Source organism: Hoplias malabaricus, chromosome 1, assembly GCF_029633855.1.
Source record: "Hoplias malabaricus isolate fHopMal1 chromosome 1, fHopMal1.hap1, whole genome shotgun sequence".
NCBI lineage: Eukaryota > Metazoa > Chordata > Actinopteri > Characiformes > Erythrinidae > Hoplias > Hoplias malabaricus.
The window spans coordinates 49,435,718-49,461,920 of NC_089800.1; the positions used below are offsets into that span (position 1 = coordinate 49,435,718).

Below are 26,203 nucleotides of genomic sequence, written 5' to 3' on the forward strand. Positions count from 1 at the left end.
CCTTCCTCCTGTGTTTACATTCTTGCTCTCGCCTCAGTCAGGTCAGTCAACCCCCTGTGTTTCAACATAGGCACTGGTCTCATCTGACCACAGCACATTGTTTCCACATGCTTTTGGGAAACTGAATATATCTTCATGCAAATTCAGACATATTTCTTTCTTCAGCATAGGCTTCTGTCTTACAGCCCCTATACCATAGCCCTGATATAGGAATACAGGACACTGTCACATGCTGAGAGCAACCAGTACTTTCCACAAATTCCTGCAGCTCCATTAAAGGAGCACTAGGTAAGATTTGGTATTATTGCACCTGGGCTCCCACTCGAGTTACAGAGTATAACTCTTTTACAACATTGTCCTGAAATCAAAAGTTACACAGGGATGTTTCTGCAGTGTTGAGCCTAGAGTAGCAACAGGAGCGGGTCTATTCTCCCTTGTTGTATATCTTTTTTTTTTTTATTGGATTAAACCACTAATATTTTACACTAACCATTAATTTGAAGGATCACACATTCCCTAACCTGACACCCTAAATTTAGTGTGTCAGACACATCCTAGAGGTCAACTCTAGGACATCTTATGTTTTCCAATGTGTAAATCTATTTCAGATCCTGTCTTTGGGTCAGCACACAGACTGGACTGAGGCCTTCTAGACTTTATCCTGAAATCTGAGGGCTCAATAAAGAAATTCATTGCAACCAGACTGGTCCTCCTCTCTTCATTTTGATGCCTCCAGAAGTAGTTACGAAACCTTATTACTAGTCAGTGAAGCCTCACAAAGTTTTTGAAGCTGTAGTTTTAAGGAAGAATCCTCCCTTAATGATGTTTCCTTTAATGCTTCTGGGGACACCTTGACAAGTTTTCTCTTTGCCATCTGATGAGCTTTGAAGGGACATGCTGTTCTTGGTAAAGTCACAATTGTGCCATATTTTCTGCATTTTTTATAATTATTAGTCTACCATGGAATATACAAAAGGTCTTAAAATTGCTGTAGTACTCCACTACAATTGATTTAGTACACTGCAAAATCCTCAAAAATAAAAGGAAACATGCACTTAAGCAACCAGGTTTCTGAATGGTTTTATTTATTGTTTATTATTTAACAGGTAATAAAGACTTGATGCTGTGCTGCTTTATTTCCCCCCCGAAAATAAGCTTTTTTTTTCCTATGCAGAAAACCTCAGGATAAATGGACATGCATTTCACCATGGATAAAATTTATATTCTCAGTTTGCATTTTATCTGGCACCGTACAGTTACTAAACAAAATATTTTAACAAACATTTTTTAAACTACACTTGTCTATTTAGATGCTTAAACCACGAATAACACTGCTTCATGTGTGCACATGTAAAGGAACACTAGGTAGTATATTTACATTAAATTGACAGCTTCAAAATAACTGTGATTCTTCACTGACCAGTAATAAGGAGACTAGAGCCTTGTTGTTGTTCCTGCTAGAATTTATATACAGACTTTCATACAATCAGTCCACCTAACGTTTTTGAATTGTGGCAGGAACCCTAAAAGAAACTTACACAAGGGAGAACACAGCAAACTTCTCCAAGTAGAAAGCATTAGGCAGGTCTTTATAATTTAAGAATAGAACAGCCACAATTCACTGGCACATGAATCTAACAAGATGATTCCACAGAAACAAGCATTCCACAGGAATTCTGACCTGTGCTGACTATTGTGCTTCCCACAGTTGCACTGAGTTGGCTGGTAATGTATTCTCAAATAGCTTATTCAAACCGTTTCCAAACCACATCTTGGACTTTTTAAAGACAGCTAGCCTTGCTTTAGTTTTCCTACCTCTCAAAACAACATAAATGACATTAATAAATGTGTTATGTATATTTTATACGTAAAATATATTTTTTATAATTTGTAATAGCCCTAGTATCCAACATGAACTCATTAACAGCATCAAGTTGACAGTAAAACATATTTAAAACACTTACCTGTGATACACTGAAATTGACCATCCTCTCGCTGGATTGTGAAGGCCTCACCTGGGTTTACTTGCACCAAGATTACCTGAGAAAATCAAAAGAAGAAACATATCAGTGTGTGAACATGTTGTTGTGAGTAAGCACGCAAAAGCCTTTTCGTCCTCTCAACCAAGTCCTTGCCTCGATACTTGGAGCTGGCTGGATGAAAGAGCAAAACATGTAATGATCACAAGTACATGCGTTTCAGCTGAATGGCCTTTTCTAGCACTGTGGAGTAAAAGTAGACATTTTGTTGGTCTCTCCTTAAAGAAAAGTACAACACTTTTGTAAATTGGACTAGTATCAGCTTTTTCTTCACAGCTAAACATAGATGAAGGCACAAGCTGTCGCCCAGACAGCCACAAACATATTTCTATTATTCTCTTTTGTGTTGCTATAAATACATGACTGATTCACAAATAGATTACAGTGACTTTTGAAGAGAACAGGAAACAAAAATCATTTATTTTGTTTACCAGATGTGACACATGAACACGATTCAAGACACAAATAACAAAAAAAATAATAATACAGGGTGAAACAATGAAATGGATTAGCCTAGCTGTTGTCATATTGAGGTTTAAAGGTTCTTCCCCTTATAGAAGAGTCATTCTTCAAGCCACACAATACAGAAACACAACATATGAAAATTAAGAAATATGTCTCTAAAATGAAATATAGTAATATGAAATACCAATAACAATTAAATGATAAACTGCATCTGGTTTTGTAGAACCATAAAACTTTTTGGAACCATTGTGTACTGATACACCATCACTTCGGCTGTCATATGTATACACGCACTAATATGACTAACACAAAAAGCTACATTTAGATCCACAACAGCTGATTGTGACGGTATTTTAAAGGATGATGCAGCATGCAAGGGGTCTAACGATACACAATAAACATAATGTGGTATTATACAACCTTATAGACATCTCCTGATCGATTTTTCTATACAGCAATATTACAAGGAAGGTATGAAAATCGACCTGATGTTAATATGTGAAATGTTTCTTCTCAGAATCTTCTCATTACAAAAACATTTCAAAAATACAAAATATTATAGATTTTAGAATAGCAGAGAGGAGATTCAATCCATTCAGCTGTATATAACCTTAACAGCAGCTGCACTATAATCGTCATTGATTCAACAAAAAAAAAAAAAAAAAATAAAATAAAATAAAATTACTTTATGAATGTGACACCGCTCTAGAAGAATGTAGATTATTTCAGACTTGAGTCGTGTTGTGAGAAACACTGCTTTCATGAAAATAAAGAAAAACAACAACAACAACGCACAAGCTAATGCACTAGCTTCAAGCTAATATGCTAGCCAGAAGCTGATGTGCAAGCCTCAACAACCTAATGCATCAGCCTTGAGGTTTGTATGGTAACCCTGAGCTAACACACTAGCCTTGGGCTAATGATCCACCTACAGGAAAACATGCAAGACACAAGGTAACTCACAGTCACATACTAATATAAAAATTATGTATTTTGCTTTATTCTGCTTTAAAAGATGTTTATTGTTCAGTGCTTGTGCATTTCAAATCAGGAGCATGGCATTAAACTTTGAATCTGATGATTATTATTATTAAACTTTAACAACATGGGGGGATAATGAAGTTTAATTAAAGCTTTCAAAGGATTTATAAAATTGTCACTAAACAAAACTGAGTAGTAAAAACCTGACATACTTCTCCTTTATAAAAGATCCCCCCCTCATTTCCAATAAATCTGGAGCCCCAGGCTGCCATTAGATCATTCTGGAATGACAGATGTAGTGAAGTAGAAATCAACATTGCTGGCTATGACGTCCGAACCCACGTCACTTGCACCAGCTTGAAACTAGATTGGAAGACAGTAACAGTGCTCATCATACAGCCACTTGTTCCATGAAATCAGTCTGAGTCAGTCTTCCACTGAGCCTTTTGTTAAGCAGCATTCATGACACATCTGCCTTAGCAGAAAGCAGCAGCCCTGATCTTTTTCAGCAAAGCAGGCATCCTGATCCAAGGGCCTTCACCAGAAAGCCTTTTTTTTTTCAGATGACACGTGAGAGGGGTAGAAAAAGAGAAAAAAGTATGATGTTTTTAAGAGTAAGATTAAGTAGTTCATGGTCTCATCCAGGAGTCTTACTTTGCTGATTGTAAGAGCAAAAACCTTTATGTATGGAATAAGCGCACAGGATGAAGAGCTACATCAAAAGCTGAGCTGAACCTGCAAATGATATGCAGTGTAGCTGAAACATTATTAGCCTTTTGTAGGCTGCTTACGTTTATCACATTTGTCACAGCAGATCTGAGACTGTCACAGATCTGTTTAGTCAGACCGCTCTCTGTATACTCAAATAGATCGTTTTCTCTCCCTCCATGGTTCTTATTTATTTCATTTTTTTTGACAGATAAATTGAGCAAGAGGACATCAATCCCATCCTACATGACAAAGATACTTAACTGGAAAATGTGTCTTCCACATTGGGCACTAGAAATTATAATGACAGACCCAACAGGACAGAATGCTAATGCTAGAACTGCAGTCAATATATTTATAATATGAATTACAAGTGCTGAACTGAGACCTGATGGAGACCTCACAAAGGTAACAAATGTTTTATATACCAAGGTCCACAGCTGTGCGAAGAAGCATTAACCACATCAGAAAAAAGAACTAGTGTACAAGAGACCACATGAATAGCTGCTACTAGCCATTCTCAGATATAAACCTCAATTTGTATCACTCGAAACTGTGGACAGATTCAAAGACAGGCAAAATCTAATTAAAATATGACACCATGAGGCATTTGCTCACAAATAAAATATTCCGATTCAAAGAGCACCAAAAACAGAATACAAAATGTACTATAAACACACATGAATTTAGTTTACCTCTGTTTTGTTGCTCTCATACTGACTATACTCCCACGGCATGGGGGTCCTGCTGTGGGTCTCCCCCAGCACAGCCATCCTCTGCACTTTCTTCTCACTCCCTGCTCCCATTCATGAATGCCACGGAGGCAGAGGCGCACACACACCAGCCCATTACACGCACGCACACACACACAAGCATGTTCTCAAACACCCACACAGCCGTAAACAGTGATGCATGAGCGAGACCATGCTAAGAGGGGGGCGGTTGAGGGAGGTCTTATTGAATTAAAGTCAAGGTGCTACACGTTCGTTTTGGCTGCGCACGCAAGCATGAGGATTTTACTTGCTTTTATGTCTCCTTTGTTCTTACAAACAGCTTGCAATCCTTCTCTTATTCACCAATTCTCAAACAACCCCAATATCGAGAATGTGTCCCAATTCTTTGTGCCTCTTTTTTCTGGCATCAGATGCTTTTCCGTGTGCGTGTGCTAGAAAAGGAAGGAACTGTCACTTACTGTTGCCCGCATCTCTCCCTTTCATTCAGACGCGGTAGCTTCAGCAGGGTTGGCCACTGTGTAAAAAAAAACAAGAAATCTAGTACAAACCCCCACCCCCCACCACACATACAGTGCTCTGGGGGGTTGGAGTCACCTTCTTTTGATTTCACCCACCGCTCATGAGACTGAATGGACAGTTGTGGTGCTGATCGACACATGGGGGGGGCCCTCCTGAACTCCTAACGCCCCCCCCCCAATCTAACCCCCAAGCCTCAAGCTCACCACAGGCAGATATAAAGGCAGATGTAAAGCTCTCGCCTCTGGCCGCTAGCTGGAAGCTGCTTATTAGATACAGGGAGCATAGCCCATATTTGCTCTCTCAGCTTTATCTCCTCGTCTGTGCTCTCTGCAGCAGATGGATGGCTTTCTTTCCTCTTTCTCTCTTGTTCGCTCTCTCCCTCTCTCTTTCTCTCTCTCTCCCTCTGCCACAACCAGTCTCCACAGCAACCCCTTCAACAAATAAGCAGTGGCGATATCCGCAGCGCACAGCGCTAGGAGAGGGGAGGAAGGCTGATCACCTGCACTCTCCTCACGAAAGAAAGGATAAAATAAAGATGAAGCTAGTGAGACAGGAAGGCCATGGATGAGTGAACGCAGTCATCTGTCTTTTTACCTTTTTTGGACAGGGGGAAAACACCCTGTGTAATTCTTACCTTCAGCTTCAGCTCTTAGCAGCATCAAGTCGTGATCATATGACAGCTGTATGCAGAATGTATGCTATTGGATAACACTACTGACAAAGGATGTAAATTACTGATTGATTGATTCACTGTTAACTGATTGAAAACAGGTCTAAGCTTAACCCAGGTTGAAAAAAAAAGTAAAAAAAAAAAAAAAAAGAAAGAAGGCAGTAGCACAATTACAACATACAACATTCATTCAGTCTGAGGTTGGGTGGTATAACTACAACAGCATATACCGCACTATTTAAAAATGTGGATGGTGTCTCAAAATGAGGGCGGTATTTCAAAATTTTGACGTGTGTTGTGTGTCAAATTTTTGTTCTCTCACTTAAGTACAAGGCTGAAGAGTTCATTATTTGTATTTAAGAGAGCCACAGGGAGGGGGTGCTGTGGGAGCTCACTGAAAGGTGATGTCATACTCTGAAAATGGGTGGAAAAGAGACTCAAACCCCTGTAGTCCACCGCAGTTGAGATTTTAGCGCAGAGTTTGAGTTAAAAGAGAGGAAGGAAGCTGAAAACAGACAAAATACTATGTTGGAAAATCATCTGCTGTCGTTTGCTAAACCATAAGTGCCTGTTAGCTGGCGAGCTATGCTTCTAAACACTGCTTTTTTTCCCAGCACAAGTTGCTGAAATTTCCTCTCTCGGAAATGGGTTTTATCTCGTGTCTGTGTGCAGTGTCGGGCTGTGCTGAACTAAACTGAACCTCACAGCACCGAAAACCCTTCACCCGACATGACAGTGCACCCCCCGCCCCACCGTAATACCATATATATGTTAATATTTTAAGACTGTATGACAGTGTGAAAAATGAAGATATCGCCCACCCCTCATTCAGTCAGTCATTTTCTATAACCACTTCACCCTGTTTAAGGTCACAGTGAGTCTGGATCCTACTCTGAATCATTAGGCACCAGGCAAGAACACACCACATGAGGTGCAAGTCCACCACAGGTCACTGAATACTCAGACATTTTCAAACAGCCAATTTCCCTTCCAGCATGTGTTTTATGAACTGCGGGAGGAAACCCATGCATACACAGGAATAACTGTCGTACCACCATGCCACCCAACAAAATATAGTAAGCAAATATCTGTAATCATTAAAACATACATGTACTTATGTTGTCAGAGAAGAGAAAGTGATACACAGCAGTTAAAGGAAAAAAAAAAAAAAAAATCACACATAACTTTGCCAACTTAGATACGGATGCGATAGATGGTGACCCTTTTCAAGAGCCACTGGGGTACAGTGAGGAACTGCTAACAGTTTAAGGGATTGTCTTTCAAATATTTTACCGCATCCCTATTACAGGCACTGATATCTGCTATTAACAGATGCATGTAATTGCAATACAATGCAGTTGTCAAGAGCTGATTTGTTTTCTATTGTATATTAGCAGGAAAAATAAAATGAAATATACTAAGCCACCCCTGCAAACCCATGCTCATTCACTGCTTGATGTGCATGTATGCATGGTCACACTCTCTCTCTCACACACACACCCACCCTCCCCCACTCTTTCCATTTGCAGAGGGACATGCTACATAGCTTCTATTAATACTATGATCGATGTGTAAGGAGATTAGTTGGGGGACGGTGAGGGTGGTTGGATTTCTCTGGCTTCTCTCTTAACGGACACCTCTGCTTTCATCTCTACTCAAGGAACATTATTTGGGCATGCTCCAAAACTAAATATTGCAATTTCCAGCCACTGCTTATTCCTGCTTAAAACTGACCATGGATATCCTGTAGTATGTGCCAGTTCAGAGGAAAAACCCCTTGAGAGGATAAACTATTATCAGAGCCTAATAGCACAGGAAGCCACAGTTTCTAAGCAATTCCTTATTGTATCCTATTTTTATTTATAGAAATAAGGGCAGTATCATACAGTTCTTTTCAGATGACTTAAGTCATAGTAGCGATGATTTACAAGAACCAAAAACTCTTGCTAAGTGTAATGCCTCAAGGCATCAGTCAAACACTCTGCTATTTCCAAAGCATTAGCACACAGACTTCACCAGTAGTCTTACTGAAGACTGATTAACGCAGTTAAAAACGGAAATACTTGGCAATTTTACACGGGAAAGAAAGGCTTTTCTGGAAACTAAAAATCACATGTAATCTAAGGAGCAGAAAAACAGAAGAATTAGAGTCTAATTATTGTAATAACTTTAGACTTTATAAATTGTGGAACTAAAATGTCAAAGATAAGAGCAGCCGCATCCAGGGACGTGACTGACAAATGATTTGCACACAAGAGATTAGAAATAGGGACATGTAATTCCTTTTGTGGCGTCATGGACACACTGAACTTGCTGGGGAGAAAAGCACAAGGCTGTCATGGAGAGGGGGAGCAAGAGTGATTAGCAAACACTGCTGCAGCAGTTAGGGCTGGCTTTATTGCCCTGGAGATGGGCTAGTGATGGCGTTGTGTTCATGACAGTCAGCAACTGACGTCTCTCTCCCTTCGGTGAGTCAGGACTCAGGTTCCTCAGTATTTGTTCCTCTTTAATTGTTTACCATGTAGCAACGTGGCATTACAGCTAAGTGGCCATGAAACAGCAGTGTGTGTGGCCCTGGAGTGGAAGAGGGTGGTCGTTAGAGTACTGCAGGTACTAAAATACAGAAAGCTGTTCCAGCAAAGATGGTAAGACCATCTGCACAGCAAGTAACTGACAGCCCTATTCAAATCTTATCTAAATATGCAGTTCACCAGCCATACTAAGGCCGCGCTGATCTTCAGAAGCCTCAACTGAATCATTTAACTAAAGTATATGTACAAGCACCTTCACAGTCACAGTACAAACACATGTAGGACCTCACAGCAGGACTCCAATACATGAATAAATTATAGTGTGAATACACAGGAGTTTACTGCAACAGATAAGTTTAAACCTACAACTGGGTGAGATGGCCAAAAATGTTATCACAATAAAATGTTACTATATTGATAAATCTCTATAATTATCACATAAAACTTTGTAACACTGCTGCAGATTTAAGCATTTAAAGCATCAGCGTTTAAAGTAGTAAGAAAAGAAACAGGATTCATTAGAACTACAAAATAAGGCTTGTAAAATTGGGAAAACTAGAATGCTTGTCTCAATGGAAGCACACCATCAGGTAGTGCTGGGCAATATGAGCACAAATCAATATCATGATTAACTTTACATTTTACAATTAATGGACAATTATTTTGTTTTTGTATTTTTGACCAGTTCAGTGATGAGACGTGTACTATAAATATGCTCCAATAATAAAACTGGGATATGTTTCTGGGAGCTTGTTCTTGGTAGCGTGGTTTTAAAAAAGGGACAGTACATGAACACATACCATCAGGCATATTTAAGAACGTGACTGCTGTAAATGAACGTTCAGAGAGAAAATACAAAGCAGACAACAAAACATTTTATATGAATTATGATATATACAAGCACCTGAATTATGTTTTTATATGGTATCATACATTCATTTACAGTAACAGCATGAGTATATGCAACTAATGGTGTGATGCATGATCACACTACTTAGATTGGAGGGGCTATTGTAAAAGAAAACTGAAACGAAAGTTGACTAAAGCTCGTCGTTACAGAGGAATAAATTACTGCAAAATACATCAAGACCATTTTATGAGAGAGATTAGTATCAAAATACTTGACAAATGTGTAAATAATATTTCAGAAATTAGACAAACCAATGTTTCACTCTTCACAAAAAAAAACTAATATATACATACATACATATACATATATATATATATATATATATATATACATATACATATACATATACATATACATATATATATATATACATATATATATACATATATATATATACATATATATATATATATATATATATATATATATATATATATATATATATATATATATATATATATATAATTATCAACCTCATAGTCTGCAATTTGTATAAATACAGTGAAATTCATTGATATATGTTTTTGTTTTTTATATTTCTTTGTGAAAATTTCGTTACCCACTTAAATATTTATTGCATATTTTTGCAAAGTCACTGTCTCAAATTAAAAATTCAACAACAAGCAAATGCTAGGTGGCAACTCAGTTCCAATTGGGTGGGGTTTACCCTCACGAAAAATATAAAAGTCTCACCAGGACAGGGATGTGAGACACCTCCAAAAACAGTGCCAACTAGTGGTAGCTTGTTGATTTGTTGCTGCATTCGCGCGAATAGAGTGAAGTGCATAAGGAAATTCTAAAAATCCAAAAACCCGCTCTAACGAAAAACCTAGGCAAACCTCTACAAACCCTATTTCTGGAAATGTTTCTGGACATTTTTTAAAAAAAAAAAAAAGAACATTTCCAGTGTTTTCTCATTTCCAATCTGTCTTTATTCTGTAAAATGCAAAACAAACAACCAAATTTAGGACAAATACATGCTTATATCACCTTTCCTTCCAATTACACCTTTTAATCATTTGGGAACTGGGGATATTTGCTGCAGTTTTACAAATAGAATTTTTATTTGATAGACGACTTCAGCTGTTTAAATGTATCATGCTGTATTTGTTTTTAGGTGCCATACATTTTCAATAGGAGACAGATCTGGACCACAGACAAGCAAGTCAAGTACACTCACTCTTTCTAAGGAACCATGCTGTTATCAACCTTATTTTTATCGTTCAGATGGGCGCTGTCGGTTCAAGTGATTATTGTGCAAGACTTCCTGCTCACCATTTCTAGTCATTTTAACTGCTAATAAATGCTACAGCAACAGCCCACATGTATTACTTTACACAGTTATTCAGGTAGATTAGGACAGGATTAGATGTCCATAGGGTCATGGTATAATTTTAAATTTTACAGCAGCTCCTTTGTGCCTCATTTCAGTGTGGATATTTCTCCCTCCGTCCCTGAGAACACTGCGGACCAAATGACCTTCTGTTTTTAACTAAACTCGCTGCTCCTCTTAGGCCCAGATTCAAAGCTCCACGAATTTCTGTGTTTAAGAGAAAATAAGAGCTGGGGAGAGGCAGCATGCTAGACACAACTGTGGTAAGGTCATGGGCTGCAGATTGCTTTGGGAATGATAATGTAAAAGCGTAAAAGCAATAACTAGCATAAAAGAGGTTTTGTTGTTATGATCTCCATCTGCATTCAACAGTAAAGCAACCTCTTCAGCAGGTTATAAGTTCTGAATTTAAAGAAACCCCAGAAGCAAACGACAATACATGTATTAATATTTGGAAATTAATTAATAAAAGTGACTTAGAAATATAACTAATAAACTAATTCTAACATGATATCTGTAATATTTACAAATATTTCATATTTATTGTTTTAAATAATACAGAACTACAATTGTGTGTGTATATATATATATATATATTTGTGGAGAGGCTGCAGAACATCTGCACAATCTCACATATGAATCTCACTCACACAGTAGTCATTAATACACACCTATACAAATGGCAGTGAAGTGTGCTCACTAAATCGTGTACTAAAATTTAAACCTGAACACAAAAACTACCAATTAGCACTAGAAGATCATTTAAATTATATAATTACGCTTTCTTTATAATGAAACATATTCGTGGTCAGTTTTCAAGTACAGACTAAATATGTAACACCAAATAAACTATTAATCACATTAACAGATTTTACACCCTTACAACGACAAATCTTTTTTCAATACCTGTACCCAATCTGAACAGAGCTTACTGGTGAGACTGGTGAGCTTTTGGTTCTGTAGCTGTATTAAAATTGTTACATTACAAAATATCAGACTCAAAGCATGTATTACCTAACACCATTAAAAAAAAAGAAAAGAAAAAAAAAAGAAATGTTTCATCACTGCTGAGTCACTAGATTCTGTAATACAATAGATGCATTCACTGACTAGAATTCACACAACATAGCAATTGTGAAAAGTTCATTTCCAGTGCACATATGCCTAAAGACACATGCTTCATTTGACAATTATAAATAGCTTTTAGCTTTATTTACATTTTCTTTTTTAATACTTGATGGGGCATAACTGATCTCGGAAATCAGTGGAATAAGTTTTTATAGATAAGGCCTACCGCAAACAAGAGCTGAGTGCAAACAGAGTGCTTTCTGGAACCATAACAGAACAGTCATTAACAATCTCAAGGATGAAAGACGTTACAAACAGAATAATTTATGTAGTGAACAAAAATGGCATGATGTCCATAAGTGAATACTATCTCAGTTATCAAAATTACCATTGATATACCTAAACTGGTACTGAAAAAGCTCAAGTCGACCAATTATTACAATCCAATAACATTATGATAATACAGTGCATTTATAGTGTACCAGCCATTTTGCATATTCATGTCAAATATAAATATGGGAATGCCATGCAAGGAGAAAACTACTTTGTAACACTGTAGGCACAAAATCCATAGGTTGATATAAGAATAATCTAGCTCAGTCTGCCTGGTACAGACATTAATCTGACAGACTCTGCTACAAGACAGATTTGTCAAATGAAGGAAGGAGGAGAAAGAAAGAAAGAAAGAGAATATAATATACTCAATGGAGGGATCTGAGAGAGACATGGTAAGACCTAGGCCTACTCCTTGTTGGACTTGTTAGTAATATGTGGCACTATCTTTATGTGTTGCTGTGTTTGTTAGTGAGATGTTTTTGGATGAAAGTGTTATAATTAGGTTTGTGAAACATTAGATGTATTAGACCACTTCTTAGCATTAGACCTTGATTCTGGTAATAGGTGCTTTTCTGTCAGTTGCTGTGTGGCTGGAGTTATACTTTGTGTCAGTGGATCCCAAGCTTTGTTGACAACAAAGTATTATAATCAGGCTTTTGAGATTTACTAATGAACGAGGGCCAGTGGTAGCACCTGTTCACTTCAGCCGGATAAGTCCACTTTAGTGTTTGACATCAATTCTGGTAACAACTGTTTTTTTATCATATATCATGTGGACAGCATCATTTTATTTGATTACACATTTAATACACTTTCCCGAGGCTCAACATTCAAACGTTTAGCAAACACTGCTGGTGCTGGGCGAGGGAGCGAGCGAGCGAGAGAGAGAGAGGAGAAAGAAAAATAGGCGTGTGTGAGATTTGATCTCATGACAACACAGTAAATGTTAATTACAAGCAACAACAGGTAGAGGGAGCCCAGGAGAAAAAAAAACTAACTCTTCAATAGTTTCATTTATTATGCTGTGTACATTTCCATTTCTTGTCTTTAGGCAAATGGCATATGAACTTAACTGTGCCATTGCACAAACCCAGCAACAAGCAGTAAAGCCCACTGGGTGCCAGTAACAGAAAGTGAGGTGAGAGAGTTAAGCAGAGAAGGTAGGGCTCAAACAGGAGAGTATCAGAGCATCACTGTGGGGAGTATTGACTTACACAGCGAAGCACCCATGAAATCAATCTGACTGCTGGCGACCAGGGATGACTGTTCTCTAGATAGGCCTCTCTGGTGTGTTTGCTATGGCTGAGACATGGGTGGGTGGTGGTGTAGGGCCAATAAAGCTTTCTACAGTTAGTGCCTGCATCTTCCACATGACTCACTTTTCAAACAAACAAGTCTTCTCCCAGTTGCACCTACTCCATGTGGTTTTCCCATTGACAATATTTTTTTTAAATTACACCACAACGGAAAAAGGACAAATGTACCCAACGCATAAAAAAAAGACCTAGTAGCTGTGTGAAAAATAACCCACGGATGATTTAGATCTCACCTAGATCAACAAATATACAAGAAAACAAAAAACACATTACATATGAGCTCAGTCACTTCACAGCAAACACAAAAGCTGAATTTCAACAGCATTCTACATTTTCTAGGACATCGAAAGAGCTGGACAGGAACACAGCAGGTCCCTGAAAAGCATAATGAAAGTGCAACCTTATCCTTTTGCCGTTATCAGCAGGCTTTTGGTGATGAGTGAGAACTTGGCACAGTGAATAGGAAGTCCTGTTATCCAAGACACATTTCTAGCTCTATAAAGAATGTCCTCTGTCATCAGACATTTTGTTACTTATTACTCATTATATACACCAAAAGAGAACCAGAGGAAGAGGGAACTCATTGCTATGGAAACATTGGTTCAGCAACGACCAGGGGAAGAAGTAGCATAAGCCTAGGAAGGGGGCAGAGATACAGGACAGACTGAGTGGCCTTAAGTCAGAAATGTAACTACTCATGTAAATGTACACTTCATGAAGAGACACACTTCCACCACTGTGATTGGTCTGCAGTAGGGTGAACATGGATCCATGTGAGGAACCCAGAAGAAAAAAAAAAAAAGTAAGAGTTCTATATGTTTTTCTTGGCACTGAACGTACACTATGCTCTGTCTAAAATAATATCCTATTCCCTACATAGTGCACTTCACAGATTATTAAATTAACACTACTGCACACAGTGCTTTAAATATTACAAGGTGAAGGTTGAAGATTAAGTCAATTATAAACATTTTATTATCCAACATACAACTTTCCATTGTCCACAAAGCATGTATGGGTTTCAACAACTCATTTAAAATGACCAATTACTGATTTTTAGCTAATTTTTACATTACTACAAACTAGTACCTTGTTGGTAATGTTTACCTAATCATACGTGGTATAAGCAAAATCCTAAGAACCTGAACTATAATAATTATTTTTAAAAATGTTGGAATTTCATCACTGTGTGGCTTCCAGGCTCTGCCTAAAAATAGGGGTGGAGCTCATGTTCCACAACAACACTAGTCCATAATCTCTCACTAGTCAAATGAAAAAGTTACATTTGAAAGTTACAATATTTTGAAAAATAAAATATTACAGCTTATTTCACTAATCTTTCTCTGCCATAAAATAAATTACAGAGACAACTGTTCTACTATTGGTAAATTTTACTGTTTCTAAATCCAATGGGCTTCAAGTGAACCGGGGTGTGTTCCTACCTTGCATCATTGGAAGCTAGAACTGAACTGGATAAGCGCTTACAGACAATAAATAAATGGAAAAAATTATATATAAAAACTCTGACAGAGCAGGTCCGATTCTAAGAGCACTGCTCACACATTACACAGAGACTTTCTTACATCACACAGACACATCCCACAGACTGTCAGACGCACATCACAAACACAATCACCTAAACCTCACACAGAGTCAGACACATCACACACAGTGACACTGCACAGACCATACTCGGACAAGTGTCTGAGAGTTTTGCCATAGTAACTATTTTCAATACAACCTTTCCCAATCAACTTGTACTACAGGAACTGTCAGATTTGACCTTGATGCCATAGTATGCCAGTTTGGGCTTAAACCCTCAGATAGCAGCTATATTAGAAATTAATTTATTCATCATCTGTAAGCGCTTATCCAGTTCAGGGTCGCAGTCGGTCTGGGGTCTACCTGGACTCATTTGGCGCAAAGCAGGAACACCCTGGAGGGGGCGCCAATCCTTCACAGGGCGAAACACATTCACTCACACCTATGGACACTTTTGAGTCGCCAATACACCTACCAACATGTTTTTGCACTGTGTGAGGAAAGCGGAACACTGGGAGGAAACCCACACAGACACAGGGAGAACACACCAAACTGCTCACAGACCATCACCTGGAGCGGGCCTTGAACCACCCTTATACTAAAAACAGTTTTTTGTAACTGTTAAGAAAAGTCAAATAGCAAAAAGACTCATGCTTCTACAGTTCCTATCCTATGAACAAGACGGTGGGTTGAAAAAGCAGCTACAATTCTATTGACATTGATATTTATACAGGAACTGGCTTAGGAGTTCTCCTGGGTAGACAAGATGTGGTTTAGAACCTGTAGTTAGGCAAGAGAATTATCCTACACACGTGCACAGTCACAAATACAAAGCAAATCACTGGGAATGCAGTGATGGAATGGCAGAAAAAAGAAAAACGTACAAAAAGGCAAACAAAAACATGGTTTAGGGTTATTTTACTCTTCGAATATACCTGGAGCGTTACTGTAATTTAAAATAGACATCTTTTTATAAATATACTGTGATTAACCTCTCTTAATTTGGTCAAATTATTCAATTCATTGGCTTTAACTAGCACAATACACACAATTCTGGTGATAAGATTTTCATTAATTTTACTCAACCTCAGATCTAAGAATGTTACAACTTAACATGAACACACACACATTAACTAATACCCCTTTCACAAATGAACACTGGAAAATTTCTAGGGGAACTCCAGAGAATTGAGTCCAGAGATGTCCTGGAGTGGTCGTTCACACATGCAGCTCACAGTGGGAGATATATGCCTCAGACGCATTCTCGCAGCGGGAGACGAAAAACGTGCTTGTACGCTGTTCTCCAATGAGTTGACGCGAACTTCACCCAGAAAATTTACTAGGGTTCGAGAAGGACAATATCTGGGTAAGGTCCAGGACGAATGTTGCGGGTGGTCGCGTTCACACATACAGCTCCTCCGGTTAAACTCCGGAACATTTCTGGACAACCGTGCATGTGTGAAGGGGCATAATTTTAACGATTAACTAAAGCTAATCAGCAAAATGGCAGAGCAAATAAGTGGGCAAAAGGAAATGCATTAGACTAAGTACATTTCAGTGAAATATAATTATCTAAAGCATTTATTTTGCCCACCTTTTTCTCCTTCTCGCAAAGACCATCCTAAAACCATGTTGTTTGACATATATGCTACTTGATACATTTGTTGTGAAATTTCGAAGGACAAAAGCATGAAGATAGTTGCAAAATATCAAGCTACTTTTAAATAAAAAGAAGTCTTGTGCCGGTAGGCTACAATACCAAGGATGTAAAACAGGCAACATTTCTTCCATTTAGGCCTTGTGGTTTACAACACAGCCTGCCAGTGATTGAGCTGCCTAGATAATGAGCCACTCCTGTGACTCCGTTTTGAGAAGCTTTAGGTTTGAGCTACACATTCAAGTAGCAAGCATGCTGACAAAGCTGTTTATCACAACAAATATGAATATGAGATGTCACTCTCCCTCACCACACATAAAATTTCATGTATAGATATAAACGCTAGCCACATTAATCTACATGCTTCTAATATAAACACCCAACAAATCCACAGACACATAAAATCAAAACTGTTCCAAAGCTGCATATAAAACAAGAACTGCTGGAGGCTGCTGTGAGGGGGAAAAAAGCAAACAAATAAAAGCTTAAAAGGGCAAATATCAAAACCTAGAGGTAGGGCCTAGCAACAAAATGGTTCTGGCAGACTTTTACAACCGGGAGAACAGCTGGGCTCTTCGACTATTAGGTAAGTATTGATAAACAGGAGTCTGATTCATTTGGGTCCAGCTCCACTGCACACAAACAAGTAAACAGAGAGAGAGGAGGGCACAGCATAATAAAGACCAGCAGGTAGCACATGAATGGAAAATCTTTCATATTTTTCTTAGATTTTATAAATCTATACACATGCATTCCCACACAATGATCTCTGGATTAGGAACACACACCTTGTATCTACACTCATCTTCCTTTTTATCACGGTTTTAATCTTTAATTCTTGAGATTATTCATGTTTTCCCTCCTGTTGCTGTCAGAAAGGATTGATCCTGCCGGTAAACACTTTCATGTAATCCATTTATTTCATCATTCGAACTGTATTCTGAATACTGTAACTAACAGAATAGTTAGTTACTCGTATTTTGAATTCTAAATACATAACTCTGTTTCATGTATTCCATTACTTCCCAACATTGTGTTTATGTATACTTAATATTAAATGACACACACACACACACACACACACACTTCGCTCTGTGACCACCACAGGGTGGTAGATCACATATACACACAAACAACAGCAGTAACGATGCTGGTTATCCATTCTGATCTGACTAAAGACTAATGCACCAGTGATGTTAACACCATGCAGGCACACTGGTGACAAATATACCAATGGAGGGGTTGCAGAGTGAGTGTCTAGCAAGAAAGGTCAGGGATACTGGTGTCAGCCATCATGGTACATTCTCATCACTGTCTTCATCCAGGTGTATCATTCCATCAGGGCAACCAACCCCAACTACAGCGTAATAGCTTCTTCAAGTCAGAAAATCTTCTGCCATAAGGTGCACCTTCTCACACGTAGTGGACATCATACAGCAATATATCAGAGTTAACACACTTGATGATTTGGAAGAAAAGCCATACTGAAAAATATCCCGGAGCATAAAGTCAAGCCATCACCTTCCTATATAGACATTCTATAAATCAACATCAAGAACATCAACTTGCTTTTCACCTGGGAAATATCACAACTTCCCTAGTCCCAGCTGCCACATGAAGCTCCTCAAACTGCCACCACATTCGACACAAAACCCACTTCTTTCTCACCACTCAAACAGTATTTACAAATATAAAATAATAATAATAATAGGACACAATACATATCCTAAATCTGATTTATACTGTTCTCCCTTAAACAAATAGCTAGAGATTATGAGCAGCCTGGGAAATTATGCATTTAATAAAAGCCTGCAGGTTTTATGACTGAGGCAAGCAAAACGTGAAAAAATATTAACAGAGCAGAAGGTTTTGAGACAAAAGCAGCAAGAAAATAAAGCGGCCTGACATGAACGCATCTGCACTGACTCTTTAGATGTCCAGTGAACCACAGTACTCACTAAAGAGTCGAAGGGTTAGGTAGACAAATGAAAATTGACATCAATTGCACTGGTCTAGTTTTCACAGTTAGGAAACATTCCATTACACTTCTTTCACATGTTTCATGATAAAATCAGAGCAAACAGGGTTTATTTTTGTAAGCCTGACAGTGCCGACATCAGACAATAGTCAATAACACTTACCACTTACTTACAATAGCCCTAAGGTCAAGAAGGAAGACAGCTCTCATCCACACTCTATACTCCTGCCATGACACTGCTCAAAGCCAGGCTTTTGCCATGATCCTGCTAAGAGCCACTCTTAAATAAAGCACAATATGATACAAAATAAACACATACTCAAACCTAATAAAAAGTAGATGACAGCATCCTACCTGTTGGGCCCCATCACCATTGACCATGTTGGGTGGAGGTGGTGGAGAAGTGAGGAGGGAAGGGTGATCTGAGCTGAGTAACTGGCCGGACTCCAGTGGAGGGGTATGGTCAGCCATGACTCCCTCATTCACACTAAAAGAGAAAGAGTGTCAGAGGGCCAGTTAATGATGCACAAAGATTTATCTTCACATAATTTCAATCAGAGTACTGAAAGTGTTAGAAACTGAGAACAGAAGAAAGAGGACAAACTATAAATGGCTAAAAACCAGTGCCTCTGTTCCTCACCCTTCCTGGAAATTCAGCTGTGGCCCTTTGTCATTTAAATAAACATTGGCTAAAACCAGCCATTCTGACCAGAGCTGGCTGGGGAGAAAAGTGCTGTGTTGTTGGATCATTGTGGTATTTTGGCCACAGCATGTAGCATGGGTTTCACTGAGACTCAACAGGACTGTGTTAACTTGTGGGAAAATGTTTTAATGTGTTACATTTGAAACAGTAGAATAAGTAATAAAGTTTTCCCAGTATGGACGATGTTTGCTGATATTACTTTGCAATTATTTGTCATAGTACAATGTAAAATGAAATTTGTCTTCTGCATTTAAGCCATCTGTGGCAGCGAACACACACACAGTGCACTAGGGGCTGTGAGCACACACCCAGAGCAGCAGACAGCCCATGGAACGTTTGGGGGTTCAGTGTCTTGCTCCAGGGCACTTCAGTCATGGATGTTCCTGCTGGTCCTGGGGATGGAACCAGAAACCTTCCGGTACCAAGCCTGTTCTCTAACCATTTGACAAAGGCTGTCCCCCAACCAATACACTGAGTTAATCAAGTACAGAACAGTTACAAATCTGCTTATAATCAATGTGATTCAAAGAAGCATGTGCCCTTCATAGGTCCTAGAAACTGTTTTATTTTCAGACATTTTTAATCATTTTATCTGTATAAAAATAGACGTGGAAAAACTACACATGAATACAGAGACTTCACTCCTAATTGTTGTATGAAATAAATACTGAAACAATATACTGAAAGAGCATTCAATGTCAGCATGAAAAGTCCAAGGTTGAATGAATTAATTCACTTATAAATTACTGTACATTCCAGATAGTGCCTGAGTTAGCATCAAATTCAGTTATTCAGTGATTAAAGGAGATGTTAATGGAAAGGAACCACTTAAAATCCACAGCAACCTGCTGTTGTGCACAATTAAATTATTTAAACCAGTTTCTCTTCCATTTTAGGAGAATATAAAGTAAAAACTACATAGGTACACAATTCTACAGTATATTGAATCTGTTAACATGCTCAGGAAAATGCTTAAGCTCAGTTGTGAAAATATCCTGTCTTGTGAGGAAGGGCAACAGCAATCAACTAATTAATCCACATCAAGCATGGGGTGAACATGGTATGGGCCACAATATACACAGAAGCATGGCAGGATTCCTTAAAATGTATGATTAAGATTTTATTCAAAAAACAATTCAGATGATATTTCCTCACAATTTGCATGCGCCAAACTGGTCTGTGTTCATGAAGCCCCAGTGAAAAGCATGAACAGAAATGAGAATGCTGCTGTATTACTGTGTGTAATATTGACTTATTTTTACCATAGATGGAACTGACTCAATTCAGAAAACTAAGAGCATGAAAGTAAAAACCCAGACTGAAAATGCTACAAAACCAAACAACCCGAGTAACAAACATAGCATTTCTCCACAATTGTAGAGTTTGCCTTTAAAAGAACTGTTTGCTCAAATAACAAAACAAGCATGGACATATGCAGGGGGCATAAAAATTAATTACACCAAACTTTTAATGGGTTCAAAGATTTTATTATAACTTCCTCTATTCTGTCTCTATTCTTTTTGCACTTTTCAATTTAATTCCATGCTATGGCAAGAATATATAATAATATTAATTTGGGTTCACAAAGTTCATTCATCTTCCTAGGGCCAGCTAAGGTACAATACTGAGTGGGCAGCCAAACACCAATTATACTTGAGCCAATTGGTAAATTAGTGCCTACCTGTTCTTTTTAAAGCTTTGTGTGTAATAGAAAGCTTATTTTAGCCATATTCATGCACATATGGAAAGAGAAGCCTAGGGCTATGCACAAATTAAACAAAGCCTCATGTTCTTATGTATCTGTTTCACCATACCAAGCATATCCACTCAACCATCAGTGTGACTAGTCTCAGCCACAGATCCTCAGCCCACAAGTAGATTAAGAATCTGATACTTTCAGTGCGTTAACCTGGCCTCAATGGCAGGATTCTGCCACTTGCATTCTGATTAGTTATCTGAACATACATGTTTATGCACTTCCGTGTATCGTTTTGTACTGGCTATAGTACTTGTATGAATAAAAAGACAGCCTCTTTCTACACATTATGCCATTTGGTGCCTCACGTCTAGAAATGCAAATGAAATTTAAATGCCTGACAGTAAAAGAACTGAGAAGGCAGAGTATGAGAATGATGGGTGGTTGAAGGAAAAATGCCACCTTGTCTATGTAATGCATCAGACTTGCAGTGAGTCATAGACAGGAACTAATAAGGATGAAATGGTATGTGTCCTTGAGACTATTTAGTGGCTTTTTCATGCGTGGTCTGAACCAATGACAATAGAGCTTAATCAGTCAGCCATCCCATCATCCTACATAAGCCCGACTTTAAAAGTCAAGTATGGTGTTTTGTAGGATGAATGCAAATAAAATACACACAAAAAAACACACTTTAAAGCTCTCCCTCACTTGGCAGATTAGACACATGCCCTACTCAAAATTGCTAGCTTTTTTTCAATTGTTATAGCACCTGTTGCCAAGTTAACTAGGATTTAATGAGAAAATGTGTCCAATTAAGTTTTTCAGTATACCGTTGTAGTGTTACTAATAACAAATTATGTTTACTGACAAAAAACTGGACTATGACAATGGACTCAAGAGCAGTGGAGATGTATTCTTTGGAGTGAGGAACACTTCTCCATCTGTCAATCCAATGGACTTTTGGCAGTTGCAAGAACTGTATTTGTCTGACACAATGTGCCAAGTGTAAAGTTGGAGGGGGGATTGTGGTGTGGGGTTGTTCTTCAGGAGTTGGGCTCAGCCCTTAGTTCCAGTGATTGGAATTCTTAATGTTCAGCATACCAAGAAATTTTGGACAATTTCATGCTCCCAACTTTGTGGGGACAGTTTGGGATCACCCCTTCCTGTTCCAATGTGACTGTGCACCAGTGCACAAAGCAAGGCCCATGAAGACATGGATGAGCGAGTTTGGCATAGAAGAACTTGACTGGCCTGAACAGAGTCCTGACCTTAACCTAACACCTTTGAGATGATTTAAAGCAAAGACTGTGATCCAGGCCTTCTCATCCAACACAAATCCTTACAAATACGCTTCTGGAAGAATGGGCAAAATCCTCATTTTTTTTTTTTTAATTAAAGTACAAATGTTACTTTTGCCACTCAATTTTCCCCCATTATGTTAAATCCTGCAGATAAACAACAACTGTGTATTAAAATGTGCAGACATGTGTTCCCTGTAGAGGGTGTGGAAACGTACTACTTACTTTCAGTTAGAAAACATGTAACTTAACCAGGGGTGGTCAATATATTTTAAAAAAAATATATAATAGATACATGTTGAAAGAAGTTCTTACCATTGACTTATCATTCTTTTCTTAGAAAATAGAACACTTATTTGCATTTTGATGTTATCTTATGTGGTAATGATCAATCATGTATTAAATCTTTATTAATTAATTCATTGGAACTTTTTTCAGACATTTTCAGAATTCTGTGAAGCTGCTTTGTGACAATATCAGTTGTGAAAAGCGCTATAAAAATAAATTTGATTTGATTCAGAAAATTTATCACAAATCAAATCGCATTATCTGTCAGAAAAATCGCTATTAGATATTTCCCCTAAAACGATCAGCTCCACTTTGTGGGCACAAAAAGTGTGATGGGTAATAATCTTAAGAGGCTGGTAGAATGTGTGTGAAATTAAATTTCCAACACTGTCTCTGTGTCAGAATGACAAAACAGAAAATAAGACTTCACATGTATGCGACACCATTTCATTCCAAATAATTTACTGGAAATGATCTAGCCAAACTGTCTAATGCCTAAAGCATGCTAAATGCCTTTTATAAATTGAACAAGAAAACTACAAAACCCATACTACACTGCATCCAATATGACTGCTTATTCAAAAGCAGATCCTTTTTACTATAACAGAAAACATTGTTTTTTGTTATACTTCAAAATGCCTGACAAAAATGAACTAAACCTAATTTTAAACCAAACTACATGATAAAAAAACAAACAAAAAAACAAAAACCTACCATGGCTTTCACAGTGCAGTGCATATGCCACAGCTGCTAACTAAAACAGGAACGAGTATCTTAACAGTTTTCGCTACTTACTTTCTTGAGTACTGAAACATAACTTTGCACTACCAGAAGAGTTTTAAAAAAAATGCATGAACACACGAGAGAGAGAGAGAGAGAGCAATATTACACAACATTATTTTTTAAACCATTTCTAATATACATTCAGACTTGAACTGTGTCTTATACAGTACAAATAAATTGCATTTTGTATGTGGCCAGGCATATCACACACCAGCATTGGCCATATTTGGCCACTACTGGTCTACAGCTTTCCACCAGTGCTTACAGAAACTGAAAAAGAAACTTAAATGCTTAATTTATTTACCAATGAAATTAAAGATGGTCGAGTAAAGGAAAAAAACTTAAAAATACAAACTTTTCCCACCTCTTTTCAATCTCATTAATGAGGGAATCTACTTTGAAAACAAAGAGCATAAACTAGTCAGAGTGTAATTCACATTCTCACAGTGCAGTACTACTCTCTCTGTGCCTCTCACATTGGGGTACAGGTGACGCAAGCAGTGGAGCACTGCCTGAAAATCCAAATCTGCTCTCAAAGGGGCAAGAGGCCATAGAGTGAACATGACTTCTTATTAGGACTTGCAAAGAGAAGAGGGGAGGCAATGACAGCAGCTCGTTCAGTGAGCCAGCTCATGTGCTACGTCAGCTGCAATTATTTCAAGTGGCAATGACATGAGCCCTTTCCCAACCCCTGTTTGGTCACACAGGGCAAGGGTTCTCATTGTGACCTTATAGTACCCTTACCCCAAAACACCCAGACAATATTACAATTACACTGTGATAGGGAGAAGGAAGGAAGGAAAGAAAAAAAGAAAGAGAAACAGAGAGAGAGAAAGAAATAATTTAATCAAATGCTATAAAAGTGAGGGTGGCTACTGTCAACAATGTGTTTCTGGACTTTATCTGTGTTTGCATCAAGAGAATATAATGCTAAGAGTACTGAACTACACAGTGTCGCTTAAACAAAACAATTCTTTCAGAGCAGAGAGAGTGTTTGCCCACCCAGGATGTGCTGATACAAGTAAAAAGGGAAGAGACACTATACTGGGAATTAACTACAATTTATTTTAATTGCTAAAACCCTAAACTTTCACATCACTTTTATATGTTGGAAAGGGATTTCATGGGGAAAATCCACATTTTTTGTGGACTTCCCATGATCATTGTAATAAATTCTAATTTCATTATTTGCTGTTTCAAGGATTACTGCTTCTTAAAAAAACATTCTGAATACAACAAGAAAAATAAATCTCTTCTATAAAGTGTATAACCCTATGTGAACATTTTGATTAATATTTTTGTACTGACAAAACACACAATTTCATCTTCAATTAGAGGCTAAATCACCCTTTGGCAAAAATACAAATAAGTAGGTGGGGAAGTAGAAAACAGTGAAACAAGAACGAAATGATAACCATGCATGACCACAGCTGTCTTTCGAATCACAAAAAAACAACAACAAAAAAAAAAAAAAGTCCCCAACACCAAAAAGAGAGCATAATATCTTAAGAAATTTTGTTCTTCTTTCTATATTGGTTCTGAAGTATAAAATCACAAGGTGCACTACGCACTAACTGCATTTCCTAGAATTTGGGATTTTAAAAAAATCTGTGATTCGTTTTTCTCTTGAACTTTTATTTAAAAAGTGCTGTACACCTTAAAAAAAAATATAAATAAATTCAGGGAAAGTCCCCTCACCATTTGCTATCTCTCTAAAAGTTTGTTTTTTGTACACAGCCCAGGGTGAGTGAATGTAAAACAAATAAAGTTTTACAAACCAAACAGCAAAACACTAGTTCAACCAATCAGCAAGAGGGGTGTTCCTTGTTGAGAGAGGAGGAGCAGGAGAGTGTTGAACTCTCTTTAATGACAAAATGAGAAGATTTCAGAGCACAAGCTCATTGAAATGGATGTGATTTTTCAGTCCATCCCAGCCTGGAGAAACAAAGTACTGAAAGTACATTATTATCCTCCCTCCATCAATGAGGCTTCAGTGTCATGTGTTTGCAGCCCGACTTCTGAGCTTCACCTGCCAGTACACAACATTATGTTCAGTATCAGGATGAAAAAGAGGGACTCCTTAGTAGGGCTATTATTTTTATTCATTTATTGAGATTCGGATAATAAGGCTCTACTGCCAGAAGCTCAGAAGCCCTAAAAATTATATTAGGGACAACCCTGCTGCTTAAGAATACGTGCTTAGAAAAACAAGTCACTGAGCAAATTTAAAGTTAATTATAGCCACATTCTATCACTCTGTTAGTCAAAAGCATCGGCAGGTGTTTGGAAGATTGAGAGACCTCCAAGCATCGAAAAGCATAAAAATGGATGAGGAGGTTACTCTATTTCTGCTCCATAGCTGTGTGGTGTTGACTTATCACACATGTGCCTTCACAAAGTTGGGAAGTGAAGCTTATGAAAGAGCAAGAGGGGGAGGTTTGTGAGGGTTTCTGAGAGTTTGAAATGTGAACAGTATTTAAACAGTCATTCTCCAGAATCATATACAATGCCAAACAATTAAAAAAAGTGTAATAAGAAAGGTGATGTAACAGTGGTAAACATGCCTCTGTCCCAGCGTTGAATGTGCTACAGCACTCAATGTCTAAATTTGTTTATATTCACAAAATACAAATCAAGTTTGTCAA

At 37.9% G+C, this 26,203-nt stretch overlaps 1 protein-coding gene across 3 annotated transcripts in view; it reads right to left on the reverse strand.

Annotated features, from left to right (window-relative positions):
* fndc3a (fibronectin type III domain containing 3A) overlaps positions 1–26,203 on the reverse strand; it is a 67,817-nt gene that overhangs the window by 34,971 nt on the left and 6,643 nt on the right. For all 3 annotated transcript variants that reach the window (XM_066665819.1, XM_066665810.1, XM_066665801.1), the window contains exons 2-3: positions 19,142–19,274; positions 1,965–2,040 (exon numbers count right to left, since the gene is read on the reverse strand). In XM_066665819.1, coding sequence (XP_066521916.1) covers positions 1,965–2,040; positions 19,142–19,258 — 193 coding nt within the window. In that variant the 5' untranslated portion in view covers positions 19,259–19,274. The remainder of the gene's footprint in view (positions 1–1,964; positions 2,041–19,141; positions 19,275–26,203) is intronic.